Source organism: Stegostoma tigrinum, chromosome 33 (assembly GCF_030684315.1).
Source record: "Stegostoma tigrinum isolate sSteTig4 chromosome 33, sSteTig4.hap1, whole genome shotgun sequence".
Taxonomy (NCBI): domain Eukaryota; kingdom Metazoa; phylum Chordata; class Chondrichthyes; order Orectolobiformes; family Stegostomatidae; genus Stegostoma; species Stegostoma tigrinum.
The window spans coordinates 30,286,045-30,309,819 of record NC_081386.1 but is presented as its reverse complement, the minus strand read 5'-3'; the positions used below and the strand labels follow the sequence as shown (position 1 = coordinate 30,309,819).

At 41.7% G+C, this 23,775-nt stretch overlaps 1 protein-coding gene across 6 annotated transcripts in view; it reads left to right on the top strand.

The window, feature by feature from the left end:
- The window catches only part of map2k5 (mitogen-activated protein kinase kinase 5), a 353,172-nt gene that overhangs the window by 211,409 nt on the left and 117,988 nt on the right, over nt 1-23,775 (top strand). For all 6 annotated transcript variants that reach the window (XM_059639304.1, XM_048562623.2, XM_048562622.2 and 3 more), the window contains one exon: nt 998-1,048. In XM_059639304.1, coding sequence (XP_059495287.1) covers nt 998-1,048 — 51 coding nt within the window. The remainder of the gene's footprint in view (nt 1-997; nt 1,049-23,775) is intronic.

The following is a 23,775-nucleotide window of genomic DNA, read 5'->3' as shown; positions in this document are numbered from 1 at the left end:
CTGTTTCTCTCTTCAGAGGTGCTGCTTGACCTGCTGAGTTTCTCCAGCACTTCGTATTCATTCCCAGCTCCTCTACTGCACTGTAAGCTGCCTTGACCTCTTAGGCTTTTAAGCTAAAAGACTGTCTCTCGATTTTAAAAGAAGGATCTTGGGGTTCAAGTCTACAGCTCCCAGAAAGTGGCCTTGCAAGTAGATTGGATGGTAAAGAAGGCGTATGGCATGCTTGCCTTTATTGGTTGGGGAATTGAGTACAAGAGTCAGGGTGTCATGTTGTAACTTCATAAGACTTTGGTTAGGCCACACTTAGAATATTGTGTTCAATCCTGGTCACAGCATTATTGGAAGGAATTGGAGGCTTTGGAGAGAATGCAGAAGAGGTTTACCAGGATGCTCCCTGGATTAGAGGTTACAGAGAGGCTAGAAAAACTCAGGCTAAGGCTAAGGGAAGACTTGATTGAAGTTTATAAAATTAAGAGATGCATAGATAGGGTTGACAGTCAGAATTTTCCCATTTCCCTGGAGTTAAAATATCTAATACTTGGGGGCATGAAGGGATTAGTTTCATTTGGCGTCAAGTTCGGCACAACATCGTGAGCCAAAGGGCCAGTTCCTGTGCTGTACAGCTCTGTGTTCTGTACAAAGTACCCTGGGATGTTTGTTAAAGGCAAGTTGTTGTTGAAGTTGTCAACATTTGATTGATTGGCTGAGCGGCTGGTTTGTGATGTAGAGTGACACCTACAGAGCAGATTGAATCTCAATCTTGTCCCTCTCCTGAGGCATGGTGACCCTCAGGTTAAACCCAGCTCAATTTGTCTGTTTCTTAGCCATCTGGTAGTATCACTTTACTTACATGCTAGACCTTTCCATTTTTTTCAATTAAGATATAATTTAATGAAAATATCATTACTGTTTTAGATACAAGAATCAAAAGATGCAAAAACTCTTAAGGATCTTATGGATAACCTGTACTTCAATCACAAATCCATTTCTTTTGTAGCTGGTGAATTCAATAGCCAAAACGTATGTGGGAACAAATGCATACATGGCGGTGAGTAAAACTTCAAGTATTAATGAAACTTTTTAAAAAAATTTAATGTCAATTCAAAATTTTAATGTTATGCTGAAACATAAGTTTGACAATGTACTGAAAACAAAAAATGCTGGAGATCAGCATTGCCACCCAGGTTGACAGGGCTGTTAAGAAGGCATACAGTGTTTTAGCTTTTATTAATAGAGGGATCGAGTTCCGGAACCAAGAGGTTATGCTGCAGCTGTACAAAACTCTGGTGCGGCTGCACTTGGAGTATTGCGCTCAGTTCCGGTCACCGCATTATAAGAAGGATGTGGAAGCTTTGGAAAGGGTGCAGAGGAGATTTACTAGGATGTTGCCTGGTATGGAGGGAAGGTCTTACGAGGAAAGGCTGAGGGACTTGAGGCTGTTTTCATTAGAGAGAAGAAGGTTGAGAGGTGACTTAATTGAAACATATAAAATAATCAGAGGGTTAGATAGGGTGGATAGGGAGAGCCTTTTTCCTAGGATGGTGACGGCGAGCACGAGGGGGCATAGCTTTAAATTGAGGGGTGAAAGATACAGGACGGATGTCAGAGGTGGTTTCTTTACTCAGAGAGTAGTAAGGGAATGGAACGCTTTGCCTGCAATGGTAGTAGATTTGCCAACTTTAGCTACATTTAATCGTCGTTGGATAAGCATATGGACGTACATGGAATAGTGTAGGTTAGATGGGCTTCAGATCAGTGTGACAGGTCGGCACAACGTCGAGGGCTGAAGGGCCTGTACTGTGCTGTAAGGTTCTATATATCTATATCACAGCGGGTCAGGCAGCATTCATGGAGAGAAAGCATGTTAACGTTTCGATGACTTTTCATCAGAGCTGATCTGAAGTGTGGAGGAGGCAGCATTTCTGCAATAGTGAGGGGATGGAAGTGTGGATACTGGAGTGCTGGGGGAGAAAGGATGTTGATAGTTCAGATTAAATGGGTGGAATGTGAGAATGGGAGAATAGAGGTGTGTTTAACTGTCGGATTAGAAAAAATGGACAGTCTCGGTGGGATGGGAGCAAACAAGAGAGGACATGGTGACAGAAAATGCAACAAATAAAGCTAAAAGAAAGGAAGGAATGGGAGTGGATTCACACTGTGAAGCTGTTCTGCCATTCTCAAATTCCAATCACTTAATCTGAACTAACAACATCCTTTCTCCCCCAGCACTTCACCCTCACCACCCCCACCCACATCCCCACAACTGTATAAATGCTGCCTCATCCACACTTCACATCACCTCTGATGAAGAGGTCATCTAGACTTAAAGTGTTAGCATGCTTTCTCTCCATGGATGCTGTCTGACCTGCTGTAATCCCCAGCACTTCTTGCTTTCAGTACAGGTTCCAGCATCTGCAGTAGTTTGCTCCTTTAAGTTGGACAATGTTGTTTCTCAAGGTAATCACAATATCCGATGTTGTAATTTATTCTAACTTCTCTGCTATTAAGCAAAATGTAATCATATTTATGTGCTGTAAAAGGGATACAGTCAAATTCAGCTAACTACTTACAGAGAGATGTGTGTGTCCAGGATTTGTAAATAATGATTAATTCATGTATGCATTTATTTGAAATCTGTGTTTCTACTACCTTCATTGCCAAAGGATTGAGGCAGAGAAGGTGGTTCAGTTGTCATTGAATCGCCACAGTGAGGAAACAGGCCCTTTGGCCCAACAAGTCCACACTGACCCTCAGCGCATCTTCCCCCCAGACTCATGCCTCCATAATCCTCCCAATCTACACGTCTCTGAACACTACGAGCAATTTAGCACGGTCAATCCACCTAACCTGCATTTTTATGGTCTGTGGGAGGAAACTGGAGCACCTGAAGGAGATCCACTCAGATACGGGGAGAATGTGCAAACTCCACACAGACAGTCACCCGAGGCTGGAATCAAACCTGGGTCCCTGGTGCTGTGAGGCTGCAGTGCCGCCCTTGTCATTGGAGTTTATTTTTAAATGTAAATTTGTCAGTTTAATTTGCATTTTATGATATTTCAAATTTACTAACCAGTGACCTGGGAAAGGAATGAAACCATAAATGTTAATAGTCCAGAATTAACTTCCAAAAAATTATTAAATCCTCAGCCATTATCGTTGGTTAAACTGTGACAAGGATGGCTTTGGCTTTATCAGACATGTGTTTTGTTCACACTCTACAGAATGAGCACGCAGATGTTTCATTTTGTAATTATTCACATGTACAACATTGTATTCAAGCTTCAGTCCTCCAGTTTAATGTGTTTTTTTCCCGTATATGTAACACCTTGCAGTATTAAGTTACTACTTTCTTTCTCTTAGGCTGTTTCAGTTACGTTAGTAAAAGTTTTGCATAAATTGGATACTTTTTGTCCGCAACATTTAATATCTGCTCTGGGAATCCTTGGTCTTTCTTTTCTATCAATGTTTACCCTAATAAGTTGCTATGTCATACTTCTGCCTTAATTTTCCTTCAACAAATGTCACAATTTTGCTGTATCTGGCCACAAAGTGGCCTTATGAATTAGGTATCTTTCACAACTTTGCTGCCTTCCAGCCTGTTTAAAAATATATATTTATCAACTGACTGTGTATAGTGCCAAAGACAGTTTATAATTTATATATATCTTGATATTTGCTTGTTTTTATTTTTGAAATTATTGACCTCAAGATCAGGATGTGTTAAATTCTGTTCTTTATTAAAAGTGTCAAAGTAACTGCATAAATTTAGAGGAAGAATAATCCATTGTATTTATGCAAGAACCTAGAGACATCAATTTTGCAAAGCATAATATTAGCAAACATAGCAAATTGACTACTTGTAAGTTTCACCCGCACCAGTTAAAATTGTATTGCCACTTCTTCATAATTACAATTGTCTACTTCCTCAGTTCTTCCTCTTTTTGAATTCTGCAGTTAAGATGACTGCCACACAATATGCTAATCTGCAACTGTATATTATCTGCTCAGAGGAGCATCAGAAACACATGATATAACTGTTGACTTCAATGAAGTGTGAGGGAGGGCATGCCAGAAGCAGCACCACGCATACATAAAAATGAGAAGTCAACATGTTGAGGCTGCAAACCAGCAGTACTGACATACCAAATGGCTTAGGCAGCAAATGATAGGCAGGGCTAAGCAATTCACAACCAGTAGACCATTTGAAGTTCTTTCTTTTATTATATTGAAGCTCTTGTTGTCTACCTCAGTCATGAATGGTGGTGGACAATCAAACAACTCACTGGACAAGGAGGCTCCACAAGTAGCCCCATTCTTAACAGGGGAACCTAGCACATTAGGACAGAATTCAAGGCTGAAGTTTTCAAAACTATCTTCAGCCAGAAGTCCCAAGTGGATGATCCATCTTGGCCTACACCAAAGTCCCCAGTGTCACAGATGCCAGTGTTTATCCAATTTGTATCACTCCATGCAATATGAAGAAATGGCTGAAGGCTCAGATACTGAAAAGAATCTGGGCTCTGACAACATTCTAGCAGTAATGCTGAAGACACATACTCCTAACCAAACTGTTCCAATAAATCTACAACAGTAACATCTACCTGAAAATGTGGTCAGTTGCGCAGGTATGCCCTGTACACAAAAACAGGACAAATCCAACCTGGCCAATTACTGCTCCATCAGTCTACTCCTGATCATCTGTGAAGTGATGGAAGGTATCCTTAACAGTGTTGTCAAAGAGAGCACTTGCTCAGCAATAACCTGATCACTGATGTTTAGGTTGGTTTCTGCAAAGGATATTCGGCTGCTGACCTCATTACAGCCTTGGTTCAAAGGGCTGAATTCCAGAGGTGATACAAGAGTGACTTCCCTTAGCATCAAGGTCACACTTGACTGTGGCATCCTGAGTGTGAACAAAACTCCACTTACAAGAATCATACCTGCCACAAATGAAGGTGGCTGTAATTTTGTGAAACCAGTCATCTTAGCCTGAGGGTATCTCTCCACGAGTTCTAAAGGTAGTCCTAGCCCAACCATCTTCATTTGCTTCATTAATGACCTTCTCTATATCATAAGGTCAGAAGTGAAGATATTTGTTGATTGCACAATGCTTAGCACCATTTCAGAGACTGATGTAGTCCAAGCCCACATGTAGCAAGACCTGGTTAATATATATATTTGGGCTGATACTGGAAAGTAACATCCATGCCACACAAGTGCCAGGCTATGACCATCTTTAACAAGAGAGAACCTAACCATTGTCTCTTGATAATTACTATCACTGAATCCCTTCACAATCGATACCTGGAGTTTACTATTGACCAGAAAGGGAAGCAAACCTACCATTAAAAATTCTGTGGCTACAAGAACAGGTCAGAAGCTTGGGGTTCTGAAGCAAGTAGCTCACCTCTTGAATCTCTCAAGCATGTCCACCATCTACACAAGGCAAGAATGTGGTGGAATACTCCTGAATTGCCTGAATGAGTGCAGCTCTAACAACACTGAAGAACCATGGTATCATCCAGGACAAAGCAGCCTACTTGACTGGCACCATAGCCTTAAATATGCACTCCTTCCATCACGACACACAGTAGCAGAAGTGTGTACTGTCTAGAAGATGCATTGCGGAAATTCATCAAGGCTACTTAGATAGCATCTTTCAAACCCAGGACCATTACCCTCAAGAAGTGCAAGGGCAGTAGATACATGGGAACGCCAACACCTGCAAGATCACTTGCCAATCTCCTCCTGGCTTGGAAATGTATCACCATTCCTTCATTACCACTGGCTGAAATCATGGAACTCCTCCTGGTACTGTGGGTCCTTTAACACCAAAATAGACTGAAGCAGCTTAAGAATAGCAACTCACCATCTCCACCTCAAGGAAAACTAAGGATTGGCTGGCCCAGCCAATCCTACCCTATCCACAAACAAAAACTGGGTGGAGAGAGAGTGCTGGAGGGATTGCCTTAGGTTTTTAGGAGAAGTGGGACCTGAACAAGGCTGATGGGTTACACCTGAATTGGAGTGGGACCACCAACCTTGCTAGTGCTTTTGCGGGTGTGGGATCCTGAGGGAAGATCCAGCAGGGGAGATGAACAGCCAAAATTCAAAAGCCACCAAAGGAGTCAAAGGTATAAAAAGTTTAAGCCTGTTAACACACAAGGATGTTTGGGAAGGTTGGATGGTACTTATTTTGATGCAGGAAGTCTGATCAACAAGGCGGATGAGTTGAGGGCACCAATTAGAACATGAGGGTGCAAGGTAATTGCTATCACTGAAACGTATTTGAGAAAGGTACAGGATTGGCAGGGCAGTATTCCAGGACATAGGATCTTCAGGCAAGATGGGGAAGGAGGTAAAAGAGCAGGGAGTTTTGCAATATTGATCAGGAATTAAATTTACAGTGGTAAGGAGGGATGACATCTTAGATGGCTTCTCAAATGAGTATAGCTTAAAAAAGCAAAGAGGAAAAATCATGTTGCTGGGGATATACAATAGCTCCCCTAATAGTCCAAGAGAAATATGTAGAGCTGATATAAAGAATCAAAGTGTATGCAAATTTCAGAGAAGCATCAACATAACAGGGTAATCATAGTAGAGGATTTCAGCCTCCCCAACATTAGCTGGGGGATACTTAGTGTGAAAGATTTAGACGGAGCAGAATTCTTACGTACATCCAGAAGTGCTTTCTTAAGCCAGTATTTGGAGAGCTTTACAGAGAGAGGTGGTCCTGGACTTAAATTTAAATAATGAATCAAGGCAAATGGTTCCTCAATCAGTGGGCCGAACATTTGCAGACAGCAATCAGAGCTCCATTAGGTTCAAGATTGTTATGGAAAAGGACAAAGATGGGCCTAAAATCAAAGTTCTGAACTGGAGAAGGTTGGTTTTATTAAGATCAGGTATGATTTGGCTAACTGAATACTTAGTGTCAAGGATCACTGATGGGAGGGACTTTGTGCACGTAGATATTGGGAAAAAGGACTGTGATATACTTAAAGAGATGACCAGATGTGTATATGGGAGTAATGCATTTGATCTAGTCCACTTGGACTTCAGCAAGGCTTTTGATAAGTTCCCACATGGGAGACTGAGAGATAATAGCCCATGGGATCCAAGCAAATTTAGCTAATTGAATCCAGAATTGGCTGAGTGGAAGGCAGGGAGCAGAGTATGATGGCCACATGGTGATGGCACGTAGCAATGGTCATGTAGTGTTTTTGTGACTGAAAGCCAATGCCCATTGTGTTTCCACAGTGGTTAGTGTTGGGCCTCTTACTGTTCATGGTATAGGTGAATGATTTAGACTTGAATGTAGGAGCGTTGACCAGTAAGTTTGCAAAGGATATGAAAATTGTTGGGGTGGTAAATAGTGAGGAGGGCCACTTTAGATTACTGGAGGACATAGATGGGCTAGTCAGTGGGAAATAGAATTAAATCTGGAATAGTGTGAGGTGATGCACTTGGGCAAGCAAGCAAGGGAATACATGATAACACTGGAAAGCACTGAGGATTAATGGGATCTTGGTGTGCACTTTCACTAGTCCCTTAAGATAGAAGGACAATTAGATAAAGTGGTTAGGAAAGGCATGTGGGATTCTTGTCTTTATTAGCTTAGGCATAGGGTAACAGTACTGAGGTTATACTGTAACAATGTAAATAAAAAAGTATCATGTACAGTTCTGGAATGAACACTATGAAAGAGATGACAGAAGAGAAGCACTGGAGAGGGTGCAGAGTAGATTTACTGGAATGTTACCTGGACTGGAAAATTTCAGCAATGAAGAGAGCTTAAGTATAGTGGGATTGTTTTCATTGGAGCAGAGGAAATTGGGTGGGTGGACAGGGGAAGGAGGTGGCCATGATTGAGATGGATAAAACTATGAGCAACGTAGACAGTATAGACAGGGAGAAGCTTTTCCTCTTGGTGGAGGGATCAGTGATCAGAGGACATAGATGTAAGGTAAGGGACAAGAAGTTTTCAGGTGATGCAAAGAAAAACGTATTCACTGAGCAGATGGTAGTAAACTCTGCCAGTAGGGATGCTAGAGACAGAATCCTTATAGCATTTAAGAAATACGGTTTGCATTGTACACTTAAAAATGTATATGAGGTTGTGGGCGAAGTACTGAAAAATTAGATGTTTTGACCAGTGCAGATTCAACGTGTCAAGAAACTCTTGTCTGTGATGTGTATTCAGAATGATGCAACAGCAATTCCCACACCAGTTGAAGCCACCATTGACGGTTCTATCTTCTCAACCTCACCCCTTGCCTAAGGGACAGTGACCCTCAGGTTAAATGTACTACCAGTCGTCTCTCTGTAATGAGAGTGCAGTTTTATGGTCCTCTGGGATTAAGGCAACTTTATCGTTGGAGTGAATTTAAGTAAAGACAAGTTCAAACTGAACCTTAATATCATTTGTCCCATGTGACTGTAATAAAAATAAACTATCTCTCTCATCCTTCTAAATCAGCCAGTAGCTGCCTTTGACAAGTTGACACATCGTTCATGTTATTATTGTTATTAACTTACGTTATTAACACAAAGACCCATTCATTCACCCTGAATCCTGTTTACTCGTGTTTTCTGATTATCCATCTGTAGCCTCACCTCCCTCTTCTGCTATAATCCCTCATGCCCCACAACCATCCAAGATGCCTTTAATTCTGGCTTTGTGAGCTTCCCAATTTTAATTGCTTAATCACTGATGGACATGCCTTCAGCTGTATCAGCTCTAGAATTCCCACCATGTGGCCCCTGTGACAAGAGATGGTGCTGGAGCATGGCAACTTTGGGAGGCCCAAGGCAGGACTTGAAGTAGTGCTGCATGACCAGTTTTTAAGATGGTGGCAATGGCACAATGGCAGGGCAGCCACTGCAGTTGACATTGGTCAGGAAGATCAAATCGGTACTCTTGATTGGAGTGATGGCTGCACCAGCAGTGGTGGCGTGGTAAGCCCAGTGTGATGCTCCCAGTGGTGGGGCATGGCAGCAGTGATAGCCCCTGAATGGGACTCCTGAAATGGACTGTGATAGAGGGGCGTTGGTGGGTATGGAGCCTGTTGTAGAGACATGACATTTCCTGCCCCCCCCCCCTTAGTGAGTCTTAGTGTAGTTTTTGTCATTGTATGCTTAAGTGTACTCAAGCTCAGTGGTTTCAATATTCCTGACACTCACTGCAGTTAATATTTCCACAGCACTTCCCCAACACTGAAATGTGTTATTGATGAATGGCTTGATGGGTTGAGGGTGTCTCATTCATCACTGTGTTATGACGTTGAAATTCTGCAAACAGGTTCAGCCTTCAGCTTCTCCAATTTCTAAAAAAAATAAACTCCACTCCACATCAAGCAGAATGGGTTAATTAATATTAATTTACTGTGGATTCAAAAAGGGGCTGAAGTATAAATTCCTGCTCTTCAATATGTCATCTGTTTCTCTGCCCCCTTGAAGGAAGGAAAAGCCCACTCCTTTCTGAAATTTGCCTTTCATAATCTCTTCGCGCACCCAGAGTTGCATTTTCAACATTCCAGTGACCCTATCACTCGAATATTAACAATGAGTCAATCTTATCATCTGGAATTAAAGATTCATTGTGTTAGAATGGTATTTGGAAGTTCACTTTGGACATAAAATGAAATTCCAACTGTAGTAATTTCTAGGATTAAAATCTACCTAAGTCTAAACATAACACGGAGTCAATTGCAATAGGTAAATTTTTACAAGCTTTACCAACCAAATTTTTGAATCAACATTTCACAGATTTTTGCTTTACACAACAACTGATGGTTTCTTAAAAGTACATTACATCAACCATACATGTTCCACACTGATACAGGCACATAACACATGTTTAAATCACCATACATTCCCAAAATGCAACCAAAACTTAAAAGTATCCCCAGATCTTGAGCTCCAGGGAGCGAAAAGATGCAAATTGTACAAGATGACATTCAGCAACCAACATAGAAAGGTGCATTCAAACTAGACCACAAAGAGTTAACACTTCTACAATGTTCGGTGCACTTGCACAGTGCAGACACCTGGCCTCCAATTCTCCCTTTTTCCAGTTATAACTGTCAACCGTCATTTCATGGGTTCTGATTGTGCTAATATATTAGCTACAGACCTGAATCCAGAGTCTGCCGCTTTCACCCCGGAATATAGAAGGTCTCCAGAGCATCAGGTTGCTTTTTCTATCTCTTAAACATTTTCCCAAATGCCATCCTTATTGCCATAACTGTCTTGGATCACAGGGTGTATTCAAGTAGTTCTTTTCTGATTTGGTTAAACGTCGTTCAGAGAAGACTCAACAATAACAACTTGTTTAATTATGAATATTTATTGAGTAATAATGAAAGAAGAAAAAAGAAGGGAATGTTTATAAGTAAATAAGAATAATGAAAAAGGGAGGGAAAAAGCAATAAGCCACATGCCCTTTTACCCTTCGGGGACTTCTCGATTGACAGGTGGTCTGGACACTGAGGTTGTTCCAAACACAGTTCGCAATCTCGGCCCGAGGTGAAGTCCAACTCTTGGAACAAAACTCTCTTCTTCAGTGTAACAAGTGGCCAACACAGAAAGCAAATACATACGACAAAATTGCTTGCTAGTAAAGAAAACACCAACAGAAAAACAAGCTGCTCTGCTGGCATTGGCCTATAAAAGAATGTTCACAGGACCCATTCAAGGCCATGCAGCTGTTGAATATGAGAGATAATGGGAACTGCAGATGCTGGAGAATTCAAGATAATAAAGTGTGAAGCTGGATGAACATAGCAGGCCAAGCAGTATCTCAGGAGCACAAAAGCTGATGTTTCGGGCCTAGACCCTTCATCAGAGAGGGGGATGGGGAGAGGGTTCTGGAATAAATAGGGAGAGAGGGGGAGGCGGACCGAAGATGGAGAGAAAAGAAGATAGGTGGAGAGGAGAGTATAGGTGGGGAGGTAGGGAGGGGATAGGTCAATCCAGGGAAGACGGACAGGTCAAGGAGGTGGGATGTGGTTAGTAGGTAGGAAATGGAGGTGCGGCTTGGGGTGGGAGGAAGGGATGGGTGAGAATGGGTGAGAGGAAGAACAGGTTAGGGAGGCAAAGACAGGCTGGGCTGGTTTTGGGAAGCAGTGGGGGGAGGGGACGAACTGGTCTGGTTTAGGGATGCGGTGGGGGAAGGGGAGATTTTGAAGCTGGTGAAGTCCACATTGATACCATTGGGCTGCAGGGTTCCCAAGCGGAATATGAGTTGCTGTTCCTGCAACCTTCGGGTGGCATCATTGTGGCACTGCAGGAGGCCCATGATGGACATGTCATCTAAAGAATGGGAGGGGGAGTTGAAATGGTTCGCAACTGTGGGAAGTGCAGTTGTTTATTGCCAACCAAGTGGAGGTGTTCTGCAAAGCTGTCCCCAAGCCTCCGCTTGATTTCCCCAATGTAGAGGAAGCCACACCGTTACAATGGATACAGCTGTTGAATATAATCATTAACTTTGCCAGCCTGTTTTCCCATCCTTTTCAGTTTATTAGTTAAATGCAAGAAACAGTAAATCATTCAAATGAAATAAAACCTCTCACTGTAAAGACAATCCTTAAAACCAACCTCGAAGAAGGGCGCCGACCTGAAATGTCAACTTTCCTGCTCCTCTGATCCTGCCTGACCTGCTGTGTTCCTTCAGCTCCATACAGTGTTGTCTCTGACTAAGGTGTTGGTTATCCACGCTAATGTTTCTTTCTGTGTTTCCGTGTCAAATTTTGCTTTAAAATGCTCTTGGATAGCAACTTGGGGCCTGAGCAAGTGTTGTTGTACTTAAAAAATGAGGTAGAAAGAAACAGAGTATAGACGGGTTAGCTTGACCATGGTTGTGGGAACAACGCTGGAAAACATTATAAAAGTTTTAATAGAATACTTGGAAAACAGAGACAGGACTGGACAGTGTCAGCATGGATTTATGACAGAGAAATCATACTTGATGAACATACAGGAATTTTGCAAGAATTGAGGGAGTGCAATGAACATTTACCAGATTGGTTCCTGGGGATTGCGACTAACTTGAACAGACTCTGGACCACTTAGGACCATATCCAGAAGAGCTTAGAAGAATGGAGATCACAAATAAAATTATAACAGTATTAGGGAGGATAAATGCAGGAAGGAAAATCCTGATGACCAAAGAGTCTAAAACAAGGAATCAGTTTAGGGATATGGGATAGACCATTTAGGACTGATTTAAGAAGAAATTTCTTCACCCAATGATTGGTGAGCCTCTAGAATATTCTGCCACAAAATGATTGAGGCCACAGGTTTTGTTTTCAAGAAGAAATTAGATCTAGTTCTTAGGGCTAAAGCAAACAGAAGGTATGGGAGAAAGCGAAAACTGAGTCGAACTCAGCCGTAATCATATTGAATTGTGGTGTAAAATGAAAAGGTCGAATGGCTGACTCCTGTTCCTGTTTTCTATATTGCACTGTAAATAATTACTATTTTGGCAAGATACATAAAGACAATCAGTGCCCATGGAACTGGATCTCTACTTTGAATCTGTGCCTTCACTAGAGATGGGGAGGGAAGGCAAGCTTCTTTCTTCTTTGAGAAGAAACAAAATGTTTCTTGGACCTTCAGCTGACAGCCTTTTAATTTTGGGAATCTTATGCACAAAAATGTATCCCCTGATTGCACAGAAAATCAGTTGAATACCCTGAAGCAATACATTATCAGACCCCCAAGTTTATACTCAATAGCTAGATTATGCCAAATCTTTCAGGATGTTTAATTAGACTCGAAACCTAAGAACTAAATGTAAAAATGTATATTAAGAATGATATTTTCTGCTGTCCGTTTGTGCAAGTAATAAGAATACTATCTTCCCAACAATCTAATTTTAATGTAGTTTATTGAATGACGAAGGGCTGAGGAAAGCACAGCTGGGCAAATCAGTAAAGCTTACTTCAAACACATAAGTCTCTTTTTATATGATTGGCTTCTACAGCTTTCTGTAATTGAATGGAACTTTCCGTTACTTTGAGTGAACAGTAGCTCATGAAAATCCAGCTTAAAAACATCCTTGCCAATTAATTGAATTACTATGGTTTTCTTTGATTCTGAATTGCTGTGATTTTTTGAGTACTTTTCTAAATATCAATTGAGCCTGACTGGAGTTTTTTTTGTTTTATTTTATCATTTTCATGACTTCACTGAAATTACACATGATGTTTCTTGGAATTTGAGGTAATAGAGGCGTATAATATTGGTCTGGAAGACTGATCACCTTATGCTGGTTATGTGTAAGATAGAAAGTCTGCAAGATGGATATGTATCTATGTCATGGAACCATTCGGAAGGAAACAGACCCTTCAGTCCAACCAGTCAATGCCGAACATAATCCCAAACTAAACTAGTCTCACCTGCCTGCTCCTGGCCCATTGCCCTCCAAACCTTTCCTATTCGTGTATTCATCCAAATGTCTTTTAAATGTTGTAATTGTACCCACATACGTCACTTCTTCAGCAAGTTCATTCCGCACGAGAACGATCCTCTGTGTAAAATGTTTGCCCTTCATGTCTTTTATATGTCTCTCCTCTCACCTTAAAAATGTGTCCCCTAGTCTTGAAATCTCCCATCCTAGGGAAAAGGCAACTACCATCTATCTATCCTATTCATTATTTTATAAATGTCTGTAATGCTGCCTCTCAATCTCCTATGGCTCAGTGAAAAAATGTCCTAGACTTTCTTTATAACTCAAACATTCCATACCCAGCAACATTCTGATAAATCTCTTCTGAACCCTCCCCAGCTTAATAATATCCTTCCCATAACTGGGCAACCAGAACTGGACGCAGTATTACAGAAGAGGCTTCACCAATGTCCTGTACAGTCTCAACATGACTTCCCAACTCCAATACCAAACCAAGTGTAACTATTGCAGCTTTTTGAAGTCTGTCTTCCTCAAGTTTTTTACTGGTACATAATTACTTAGAATGTAAACTAGAATTGCAATTGGTGTGAAAATAAATAGAGGGTGTGTACTAACGGTTAAGTTAGGTACGAATTGTATGCTTGTGATTTCCCATATGCCAGTTTCCTGGGCTCACTTGTGCTTTTTGCTGACAGAATCCAAATGGAGATATTTCCACAGTGAGAGGGAAAATTTACAGTACTTGGCTGGATTAATCCTGGATAAATCTAGGAACAATTAAGGAAGGCATTAGGAAGTTAATGAAAAGCCTGAAAGGGGATTATGTGCTTAGATACCTAGAAAATGATTTAGGTCAAAATCCATTTGAGATAAATCCTTAATAAAGAATTCCCATTGGTGTGAATCCCAGTAACCTACAAAGGGTTTGGATGAAAATGTTGTAGTCGCCCTAAACCATTGGTCACTCTGGATTATACAATCAGTAGTTGGAGTGGGGGTGTTTTTATGTTACAGTGGTGATGTTCCTGCCTGTGGACCAGAAGGCTTGGGTTCAAGTCATGTCTGCTCCAGAGATGTGTCTGAATAAATTTATTAAAAGTAGTGGAGACTCTTGTGGCATGGTGGTAGTGTCCCTATCTCTGAGCTGGGAGGCTCAGGTTCAGAGATATGTAATATTTCTGAATAGGTTTCTGCGAAAGGGTTCAAGGCGCAGTGGTAGTGCTCTTACCTGTGGTTTAGAATGCTCTGATTTATTCCCACCTATGTAAGATAATGTCTCATAATGTTGGATAAAAAATTGGCTCAGGTAGGAGACAGAGGGTGATAGAACATAGAACATAGACCAATACAGCGCAGAACAGGCCCTTCGGCCCTCGATGTTGCGCCGACCTGTGAACTAATCTAAGCCCCCCCCCCCTCTACACTATCCCATCATCATTAATATGCTTATCCAAGGACTGTTTAAATGCCCCTAATGTGGCTGAGTTAACTACATTGGCAGGCAGGATGTTCCACGCCCTTACCACTCTCTGAGTAAAGAACCTGCCTCTGACATGTCTTAAATCTATCACCCCTCAATTTGTTGCTATGCCCCCCCGTACAAGCTGAAGTCATCATCCTCGGAAAAAGGACTCTCACTGTCCACCCTGTCTAATCTTGTGATCATCTTGTATGTCTCTATTAAATCTCCCCTTAGCCTCCTTCTCTCCAATAAGAACAGAGCCAAGTCCGTCAGCATTTCTTCATAGGGTCTGCGCTCTAGACCAGGCAACATCCTGGTAAATCTCCTATGCACCTTTTCCAATGCTTCCACATCCTTCCTGTAATGGGGCGACCAGAAGTGCACGCAATATTCCAAGTGAGGCCGCACTAACATTTTGTACAGTTGCAACATGATATCACGGCTCCGGAACTCAATCCCTCTACCAATAAAACCTAACACACCGTAAGCCTTCTTAACAACACTATCAACCTGGGTGGCAACTTTCAGGGATCTCTGTACATGGACACCAAGATCCCTCTGCACATCCACGCTACCAAGAATCTTTCCATTGACCCGGTAATCTGCCTTCCTATTATTCTTCCCAAAGTGAATCACCTCACGTTTATCCGCATTGAACTCCATTTGCCACCTTTCAGCCCAATTCTCCAGTTTATCCAAGCCTCCCTGCAACCTGCAACATCCTTCCACACTGTCCACCACTCCACTGACTTTAGTGTCATCTGCAAACTTATTAACCCATCTACCTATGCCTGCGTTCAAGTCATTTATAAAAATGACAAACAGCAGTGGCCCCAAAACAGATCCTTGAGGCACACCACTAGTGACCTGACTCCAGGCTGAATATTTTCCATCAACCACCACTCGTTGCCTTCTTATAGAAAGCCAGTTTCCAGGGCCAGATGGGAGATTTTTTTTTGGACTGAAGGCCTATGACAACAGTGTGCCCCAAGGATTGATGGCAGGTACACTGCTTTTTGTCATTTATATTTATCATTTAATAAATGATTTAGATGTGGATATAGGAGGAATGGTTACTTTGCAGATGACATCAACATTGGTGGTGTAGTGAACAGTGAAAAAGGTTTTCTCAGAGTACAGCAGGCCCTCGATTAGATGGTCCAAGGAGCTGAGGAATGGCATTTAATTTAGATACATGTGAGATGTTACATTTTGGTAAGGCAAATCAGGGGAGGACTTATGCAATTAATGATAGTGTCCTGAGGAATGATGCTGAACAAAGAGACCTTAGCATACAGGTTCAAAGTTCCTTGCAGGTGGAGTCGCAAGTAGATAGGGTAGTTAAGTTTGGTATTCTTGCCTTTATTTGTCAGGGCATTGAGTGTAGGAGTTGGGATGTTACGTTGTGGCTGTATAAGACATCGGTTAGCATATTTTTTGAATACTACATTCAGTTCTGGTCTCCTTGCTACGGGAAGGATGTTGTTAAACTTGAAAGGGTGCAGAAATGATTCACAGCGATGTTGCTGGCATTGGAGGGTTTGAGCTATGGAGACTGAACGACCTTGGGCTATTTTCACAAGTGTGTCAGAGGCTGAGATATGACCTTATAGAGGTTTATAAAATCATAAGGAGCATGGATAGGGTGAAAAACCAGGGTTATTTTCCCAGGGAGGCAAATCCAAAACTAGAGGGCAGAGGTTTAAGGTGAGAGGGGAAAGATTTGAACGGGACCCAAGGGGCAACTTTTTCATGCAGAGGGTGGTGCGTGTATGGAATGAGCTTCCAGAGGGCGTGGTGGAGGCGGGTACAAGTACAAATTTGAAAGACATCTGAACGAGCACCTGAATGGGAAGGGTTTAGAGGGATATGGGCCGAAAGCTGGCAAATGGGACTCAATTAGTTTTGGATATCTGATTAGCATGGATTAGTTGAACTAGAAGTGTCTGTTTCTATGACTCTCCATGACTCTCTGAAGTGGTTGATTAGAAAATATCTATAAAAGTCATTTTCTTTTCACGTTTTCTCAATGAAGGTGTTGGTGGAAAAGGTAGTATTTATAACCTATCCAGAGTTACGCTGAGCAGAAGATGATGGCACTTCTTCTAAACTTGATGTAGTCCTTGTTTGTAGTTGTTTGATTCAGTCAAATGGCTGTTTAACTTTCCTTCAAATCTATTGATTCATATAATGTGATCCATGCTGGCATGTCTTCCATCACACCTTTGACTTTTCCTCAATGATGGTGGGAAAGCTTCAAGTGCAATGGGGTGAGTTGCCCACTGCAGAATTCCCAGACTCCAAGCTACTATGGTAGCTAGTGTGTTTATGTGGCTGGTCAATGATGACTTCCAGGATGTTAATGTTGGATGAATTTGTAGATGGTTCTGTTATTGAGTTTAAAATTAAATTCTCTGTTGTTGGAGGTGGTCAACTTGGCCATTTTCTCTGGAGTTTCAATTAGAACTGAACACTGTGCAAACATCCTCACTTCTAAGCTTATAATGAAAAATAAGTAATTAATGAAGCAGCTGAAGATGGTTCAGTTTAGGAATCTGTGAGGAGCTCCTGCATTAATCGCCAGGCGGTGAGATTGGTCTTCAAAAACACAACTATCTTCCTTTGCGCTAACTACAATGGCAGCGAATGGAGAGTCTGATTCCCTTAAATTCAATTTTCCTAGGCTGTTTGATGTCAAGCCTGTCTTAATATCACACCTTAATGACTCACATCCAAGTTTAAACCAAACCTGAATTGAACTCTGAAGCCAAGTGTTTCTGGCAGAACCCAAAGCTGACCATCAGTGAATATCAATATTGCAAAATAGTTACACTGTTAATGATACCATCACTTTGCTAGTGAATGAGATTAGGTTGGTGCAAGGTAATTGATTAAGTTGGATTTCTCCTGCTTTTTTTGACAGGGCATATTTGAGAAATATGCTTTGCTAGATAGATATTGTATCTGCACTGGAATAACTTGATGAGATGACTGGATTAATTCCAAAGATGAAAGGCTTGCCTAACGAAGAGAGATCGAGCAGTTTAGACCTGTAGTTGCTAGAGTTTATAGGATTGAGAGGAGATCTAATCATGGTATGCAAGCTGATAAAGAGATCGACGAATTAGCCGTCAAGTGGATGTTTCCCCTTGGGAAATCTGGACTGAAAGGTCAAAGTTTTATATTAAGGCCTAGCAGATTTAAAGCAGAGGTGCGGAGGAATTCACTACCCCAGATTGCAATGGATGCCAGGCACTGTGTATAAATTTTTGAGGAGATAGATTTTTGAATAGTAATGAGTTAACAGTTATGGGGTTGCAGGCAGGAATGTGGAAGTGAGGCCAAGATGAAACAAAATCAGAAATTACTGGGAAAACCCAGCAACTCTGGCAGCATCTGTGAAGAGAAATCAGAGTTAATGTTTCAGGTCCAATGACTTTACTTTTGGAACAGAAGATGAGATCAGTCATGAATGTATTAAATAGCAGAGCAAGGTCAAGAGTCTGAATTGCCTACTGTTGCTAGTAGTTCACATATTTTTATGTACAGCTAGTTCGGGAACACAAGTCTTCAACTAAGATGATGTCTGGGTCTATTGCCTTTTCTATGCCAGTGCTTAGTCATTTCCTGCTATCACATGGAGTAAATCCCATTGACTGAAGGTTTGCATCTATCATGCGAGGGCCATTGAAGGAACCAAACATGATCATTCACTCAGCACTTTGCACTGATTTGTTCGGCTCAGCCTTGATTTCAGATGGGAAGCATCCTATTCCTGTTGGTTGTTTAATTGTCTACCACCATTCACAATTGGCTGTGATAGGCTGCAGAGCTTTAGATTCGTTTGTTTCTTAGTTCTCTCTTTGTTTAAAATGTGCCTACACCTGTGTTGAACCCTCATCAGTTTGAAGCCACATTTTTAGTTACACATGGTGCACCTCTTTAGCATGCTAATTGAACACCTCATTGAACCAAGGTTGTTACCTGATTGACTTGATGCAAAGATAGAGTGACAGATGTTTCAGGCTGAGGGGTTAGACATTAAACTGTAAGATGACTATAAGTTGCAGGTGCAAATGTATGTTATTCAGCCCATTGAGCCTTCTCTGCCACTCAGTGAGATCATAGCTGATATGATAATCCACAACTCCACTTTGCCTTTTCCCTATAACCCTTAATTTACTTATTGATTAAAAATCTGACCATCTCAGCCTTGAATCCATTGAGAGAAGAAATTCCTCATCATCTCTGCCTTAAATGTGCAACAATATATTGTGAAATTATATCCTCTGGCCCTTGAATCTCCAACAATGGGAAGCCCCCTCTCCACATCTACCCTGTCAAGTCTTGTAAGAATATTGTTTGTTTCAATAAGGTCACCTTTCATTTTTCTAACTTCCAACAGTTGCAGGCCCAACCTATTCCATCCATGGCCTGATTAGTGCATTGTTTAGTTCGAGCATAACTTCTCTCCTTTTCTACTCGATTCTCTTTGAATTAAAGGCCGACACTCCATTTGCCTTCCTGATTACTCACTGAACTTGGATGATAGCATTTTATGATTCATTCATGAGAACTTCTGAATGTCTCGTGTACTTTTCTTCAGTCTTTTTCTATTGAAATAATACTCAGCTCCTCTAGTCACACTAAAGTGCATAATCTCACATTTTCTCCCTTTACCCTACTATCTTCCACTTGTTAGAAAGTTCTCTATTCATGCTAATGTACTACCTTCAACACTGTGGACTCTTACCTTATTAAGTAGTGTGAAGTTTTCTGTTATCAAACATCCCAAAATCTTAGTATGTTACAGCCACTCCTTCCTATTTGTCTGTCCTGCTTGTTACTGCCTCACAGCGTAACAGAATTTAGATACTGCCAATGGTGTACAGCCTTCTTGGATGTCAGTTTTTAGATCTGTTCTGATTGTATCCTATCTAGCACAATAGTGGTACCCTACAGGCTGATGGATGGTATCCTCGATATGAAGACAGCATGAAATCTACAGCTATTAGTAAGGAGTAATTTACATGTTAGACTCAGCTGTTGTATTTGGATTTAGTGCCTAAATTGATGCCAGTGATCTGTCTGTAGTGATTGTAAGGAGGTCAAGCAGGTGGACCTCTTAGAATATGAGTTTCTTGATTGGAGCTGTTAATCTAGTCCAATCAGGGAGCCCTAGCTGACTAATTTCAACAGGAATGTCAGAGGTTCTGCTCAGTCTGAGAGCTGGCTGTGAGGAAGCTTGATCAGTGGCAAGGACTCTCCACGTGTAAATAAAGGGTGACTTGGTGATGGGATACCGGCCTTTGTGGAGTGATTTCAGTGGTGACAAGAGAGAATCATGCTTATGAAGAAATTCATTTTCAAAAGTGGTCCTTGAGTTGGGGGTCAGCATTTCTGGAATCATACTGTTATTTGGGAAGCTTGATTCATTTGATCCTGCCATCGAACACTGGGCCCAGTATGTGGAAAAAAATGTTATTATTTCTGGGAAAATAACACTGGGGCAGATGAAAAGCAACCAGTAATTCTCCTGATGTTTCGGGCCTAGACCCTTCTTCATCCTCTCTGATGAAGGGTCTAGGCCCGAAACGTCAGCTTTTGTGCTCCTGAGATGCTGCTTGGCCTGCTGTGTTCATCCAGCTGCACACTTTGTTATCTTGGATTTTCCAACATCTGCAGTTCCCATTATCTCTGAAGTAATTCTCCTGACAGCTTGTGAACCTGCAGCTTTTTCAGTTATTAGGGAGCCTAACTTTCCTAGAGGCAGCAGATACTAAAACCTTTCAAAAGTTGATGGAGTTTGTTAAGGAATATTATAACTCCAAGCCTCCCCTAGTTCTGAGATGCAATTGGGTTTATTCAGCAATTCTAGAACTAGGAAGATCCATACTGGGGTTTTTGACTAGGTTAAGGCAACTGGCAGAGGCATGTGACTTTGGGTTAACTCTTAATGAGATGCTGAGAGACCTGTTGGGGTACCGGATTAACAACATAAGCATGCATAAGTGCTGAAGCTCAACTCATCTCCAAAAAGGCACTACAAACTGCTTCATCATTGGAAAATGCGGTAAGTGGAGTATATGAATGGCAAGATAATCCGATTGAAGTGGACACCCTCAGCAGTCCGACTGCACTTGGAGTACACCACCTGACTAAAGGTAATTGCAAAGCCTCACTCAGGACATATTATGAACAGAGTTCAACACGCTGCAAAGTCCCAAAACAAAGCCAAGCCTCGGACAAACGGTTAACATTTCCTTCAGGATTTGGGCTGGCAAGCCATTGTAGTTGCTGCCGTTATACAGACTGTAAGTAGCAAAAGAATCCCACTAAACCTAAATTGAGTAAGAGAACTCTTAGGCTGGTATCCAGAAGAGTGCATACATCAGAAAGCCCACCTCCATCTGGTTTGGAACAGTTAAATTGCTTAGCAACATCCATATCAGAACCAATGAAAAGGGAAAAGAAATATCTGGTTAAATGGTCTTTAAGTTCTGATGGAGGGCGATACCAGCATAGCTGTATCAGTGATGGGAGAACCAGTCTTTAACAAAATTTGCTCTGGACTCCAACCCTTAGGTTTGTGCAATGCCTTGACCAGACTGAGCAACTATACCAGGGAACCTTTACAGATTAAGAGTAGATACTCAATTCTGGTCTCTTATGAGAAGTAGTTAGTTCAGGTTCCACTGATTGGCCACAAGCCTTTGACTACAAGCATGGTAAATATTAGTTACAAAAGATTCACCTATGTTGGCTTCATTTCTGTTTGATTAGAAAATGACTGCCTGAGCAAAGTCCTAATTAAATACCTGGAAGTTTTTCAGGAAGGTCTAGGAACCATCAAAAGAGCCAAGGCCGCCTTGCACGTTGACCAGGAAGCAATGAAGCAATCCTACAGTTCTGCAAGGCACACCCAGTGCTACTTGCCTTACAAGAAAAGTAATGGCAGGAATCAGAAGGCTGGAAAGCAAAGGAATCATTAAACCAGTCCAGTTTGCACAATTAACAAAACCAATCATAACAATTGTGATGCTTGATGGGTCAGTTGTCTGTGTAGGCATTTTAAACAAATAGGAAACCGCTGTTCGCAGCTGGATAAATACCCTAACCCTCGCATAGAGGATTTAAATGCACAGTTGGCAGGGAGGCAGTCTTTCACAAAGCTGATCATAAGCCATATGTAATAGCAATTGTGGTTAGTTGAGAATTCCCAGAAGTATGCTACAATTAATATCCATAAGGGTTTGTACCAATATATGAGACTGCCATCTGGGGCATCGTCAGCCTGTGACATTTTTCAGCAGACGATGGGGAATATTTCAAAAGGTCTACCCCAGGTTGTCATTTATCTTATGACATATTAATAGAAAGGAAGATTAATAAGAGGTACTTAGATGTTTCTCCCAGGCAGGCATATGCCTTAGAAGCAAAAAATGTGTCCCGGGCACTCTAAGTGACCAACTTGGATTACAGAGTTGACAAGACTGGGTTACTTTTGTTGGAAGATAAAGTGAAAGCGATCACAGGTGCCCTGGCTCCCACTTCTGTACTGAAGCATTGGTAATTTCCTTGAGCTGATGAATTATTACATAGAATTCAGCCATAACCTGGCCTCCATCCTGTCACCTTTGCATCAACACTTTAAAAAGGATCAGCCTTGGAAAAGGTCACAAAGCCAAGCTTTCAGGGAAGTGAAACAGCTGTCATCCTCAAAGGTGTTGACACACTATAATCCCGAGCAAAATCTGGCATTGACATGCCATGCTCTGTGTACAACATTGGGGCAGTATTAGCTTAGGTGGCCCAATGGAGAGGAATGCCCAGTAGTTGTATGCATCCAGGATTTTGGTCAGTGTTGAGACCAGATAGAGCAGGAAGGCCTGGCTGTCACGTTTGGAGTCCGTAAGTTCCACCAATACCTTTTTGGATGTAAATTTATAATAACAGACCATAAACCCCTGCAAGGTCTACTTAAATAGGACAAGGCAATACTGCCCATAGATTCAGGCTAAATTGTGCAGCAGGTTCTAATACTAAGTGCATATAATTACAATTTGGAATACTGTCCAGGAGGCAAAGTTGCAAAAGCAGATGCATTGAGCTGCCTCCTGCTGGCAGATACGCCACCATTCATACTACCATTGGAAGAGTTCGTAATGGTTTTAAATTTTCTGGACACACTTCCAGTCACAGCTGACAATATTGGATGTTGGATGTCGAAAGATCCAGCCCAGGCAAACTTGAAACAGTTGGTGGTGATGGGGAAAACCAAACGACTGTGACAACAAGAATTGAAACCTTTTTGGACCCCAAGAGACCAGATCACAATAGAAGAGAGCATATTATTATGGGGAGCAAGAGTGATTGTCCTGAGCAAAGGTCACAGCTAGATATCCATGGGTTTCCAAAATGGCGATGTTGGCCAGAAGTTATGTCTGGCAGCCAGGACTGGATAAACCCTGGACTCTTGCACATTGACAGCAGGTCCTTTCACAGGCTCAATGTTCTTAGTCATTTTGGAAGCCCACTCAAAATGGCTGGACGTGCATAAAGTTCATTTGTCAAACAATAGAAAAATAGTGCGCATCTTCTGCAATACACAAACTTCTGGAAGCATTGGTCACGGAGAATGGGCCACTGTTTACCAGTAGGGAATTTGAGTATTTCCTAAAGTCACATGGTATCCACCAAATAAGGACAGCAGCATATCATCCAATGGCCCAGCAGAAAAAACAGTTCAAACTTTGAAGGCAGGCTCAACCAGGTGGACCTCATAGAATGAGCTCCCTAATTGGGACTGTAATCTGGTCCAATCAGGAACCCTGGGCTGAAATATATAAATAGGAGTGCCAGACATTCTGGCTGTGAAAAAGCTGGATCAGTGTCAAAGAAT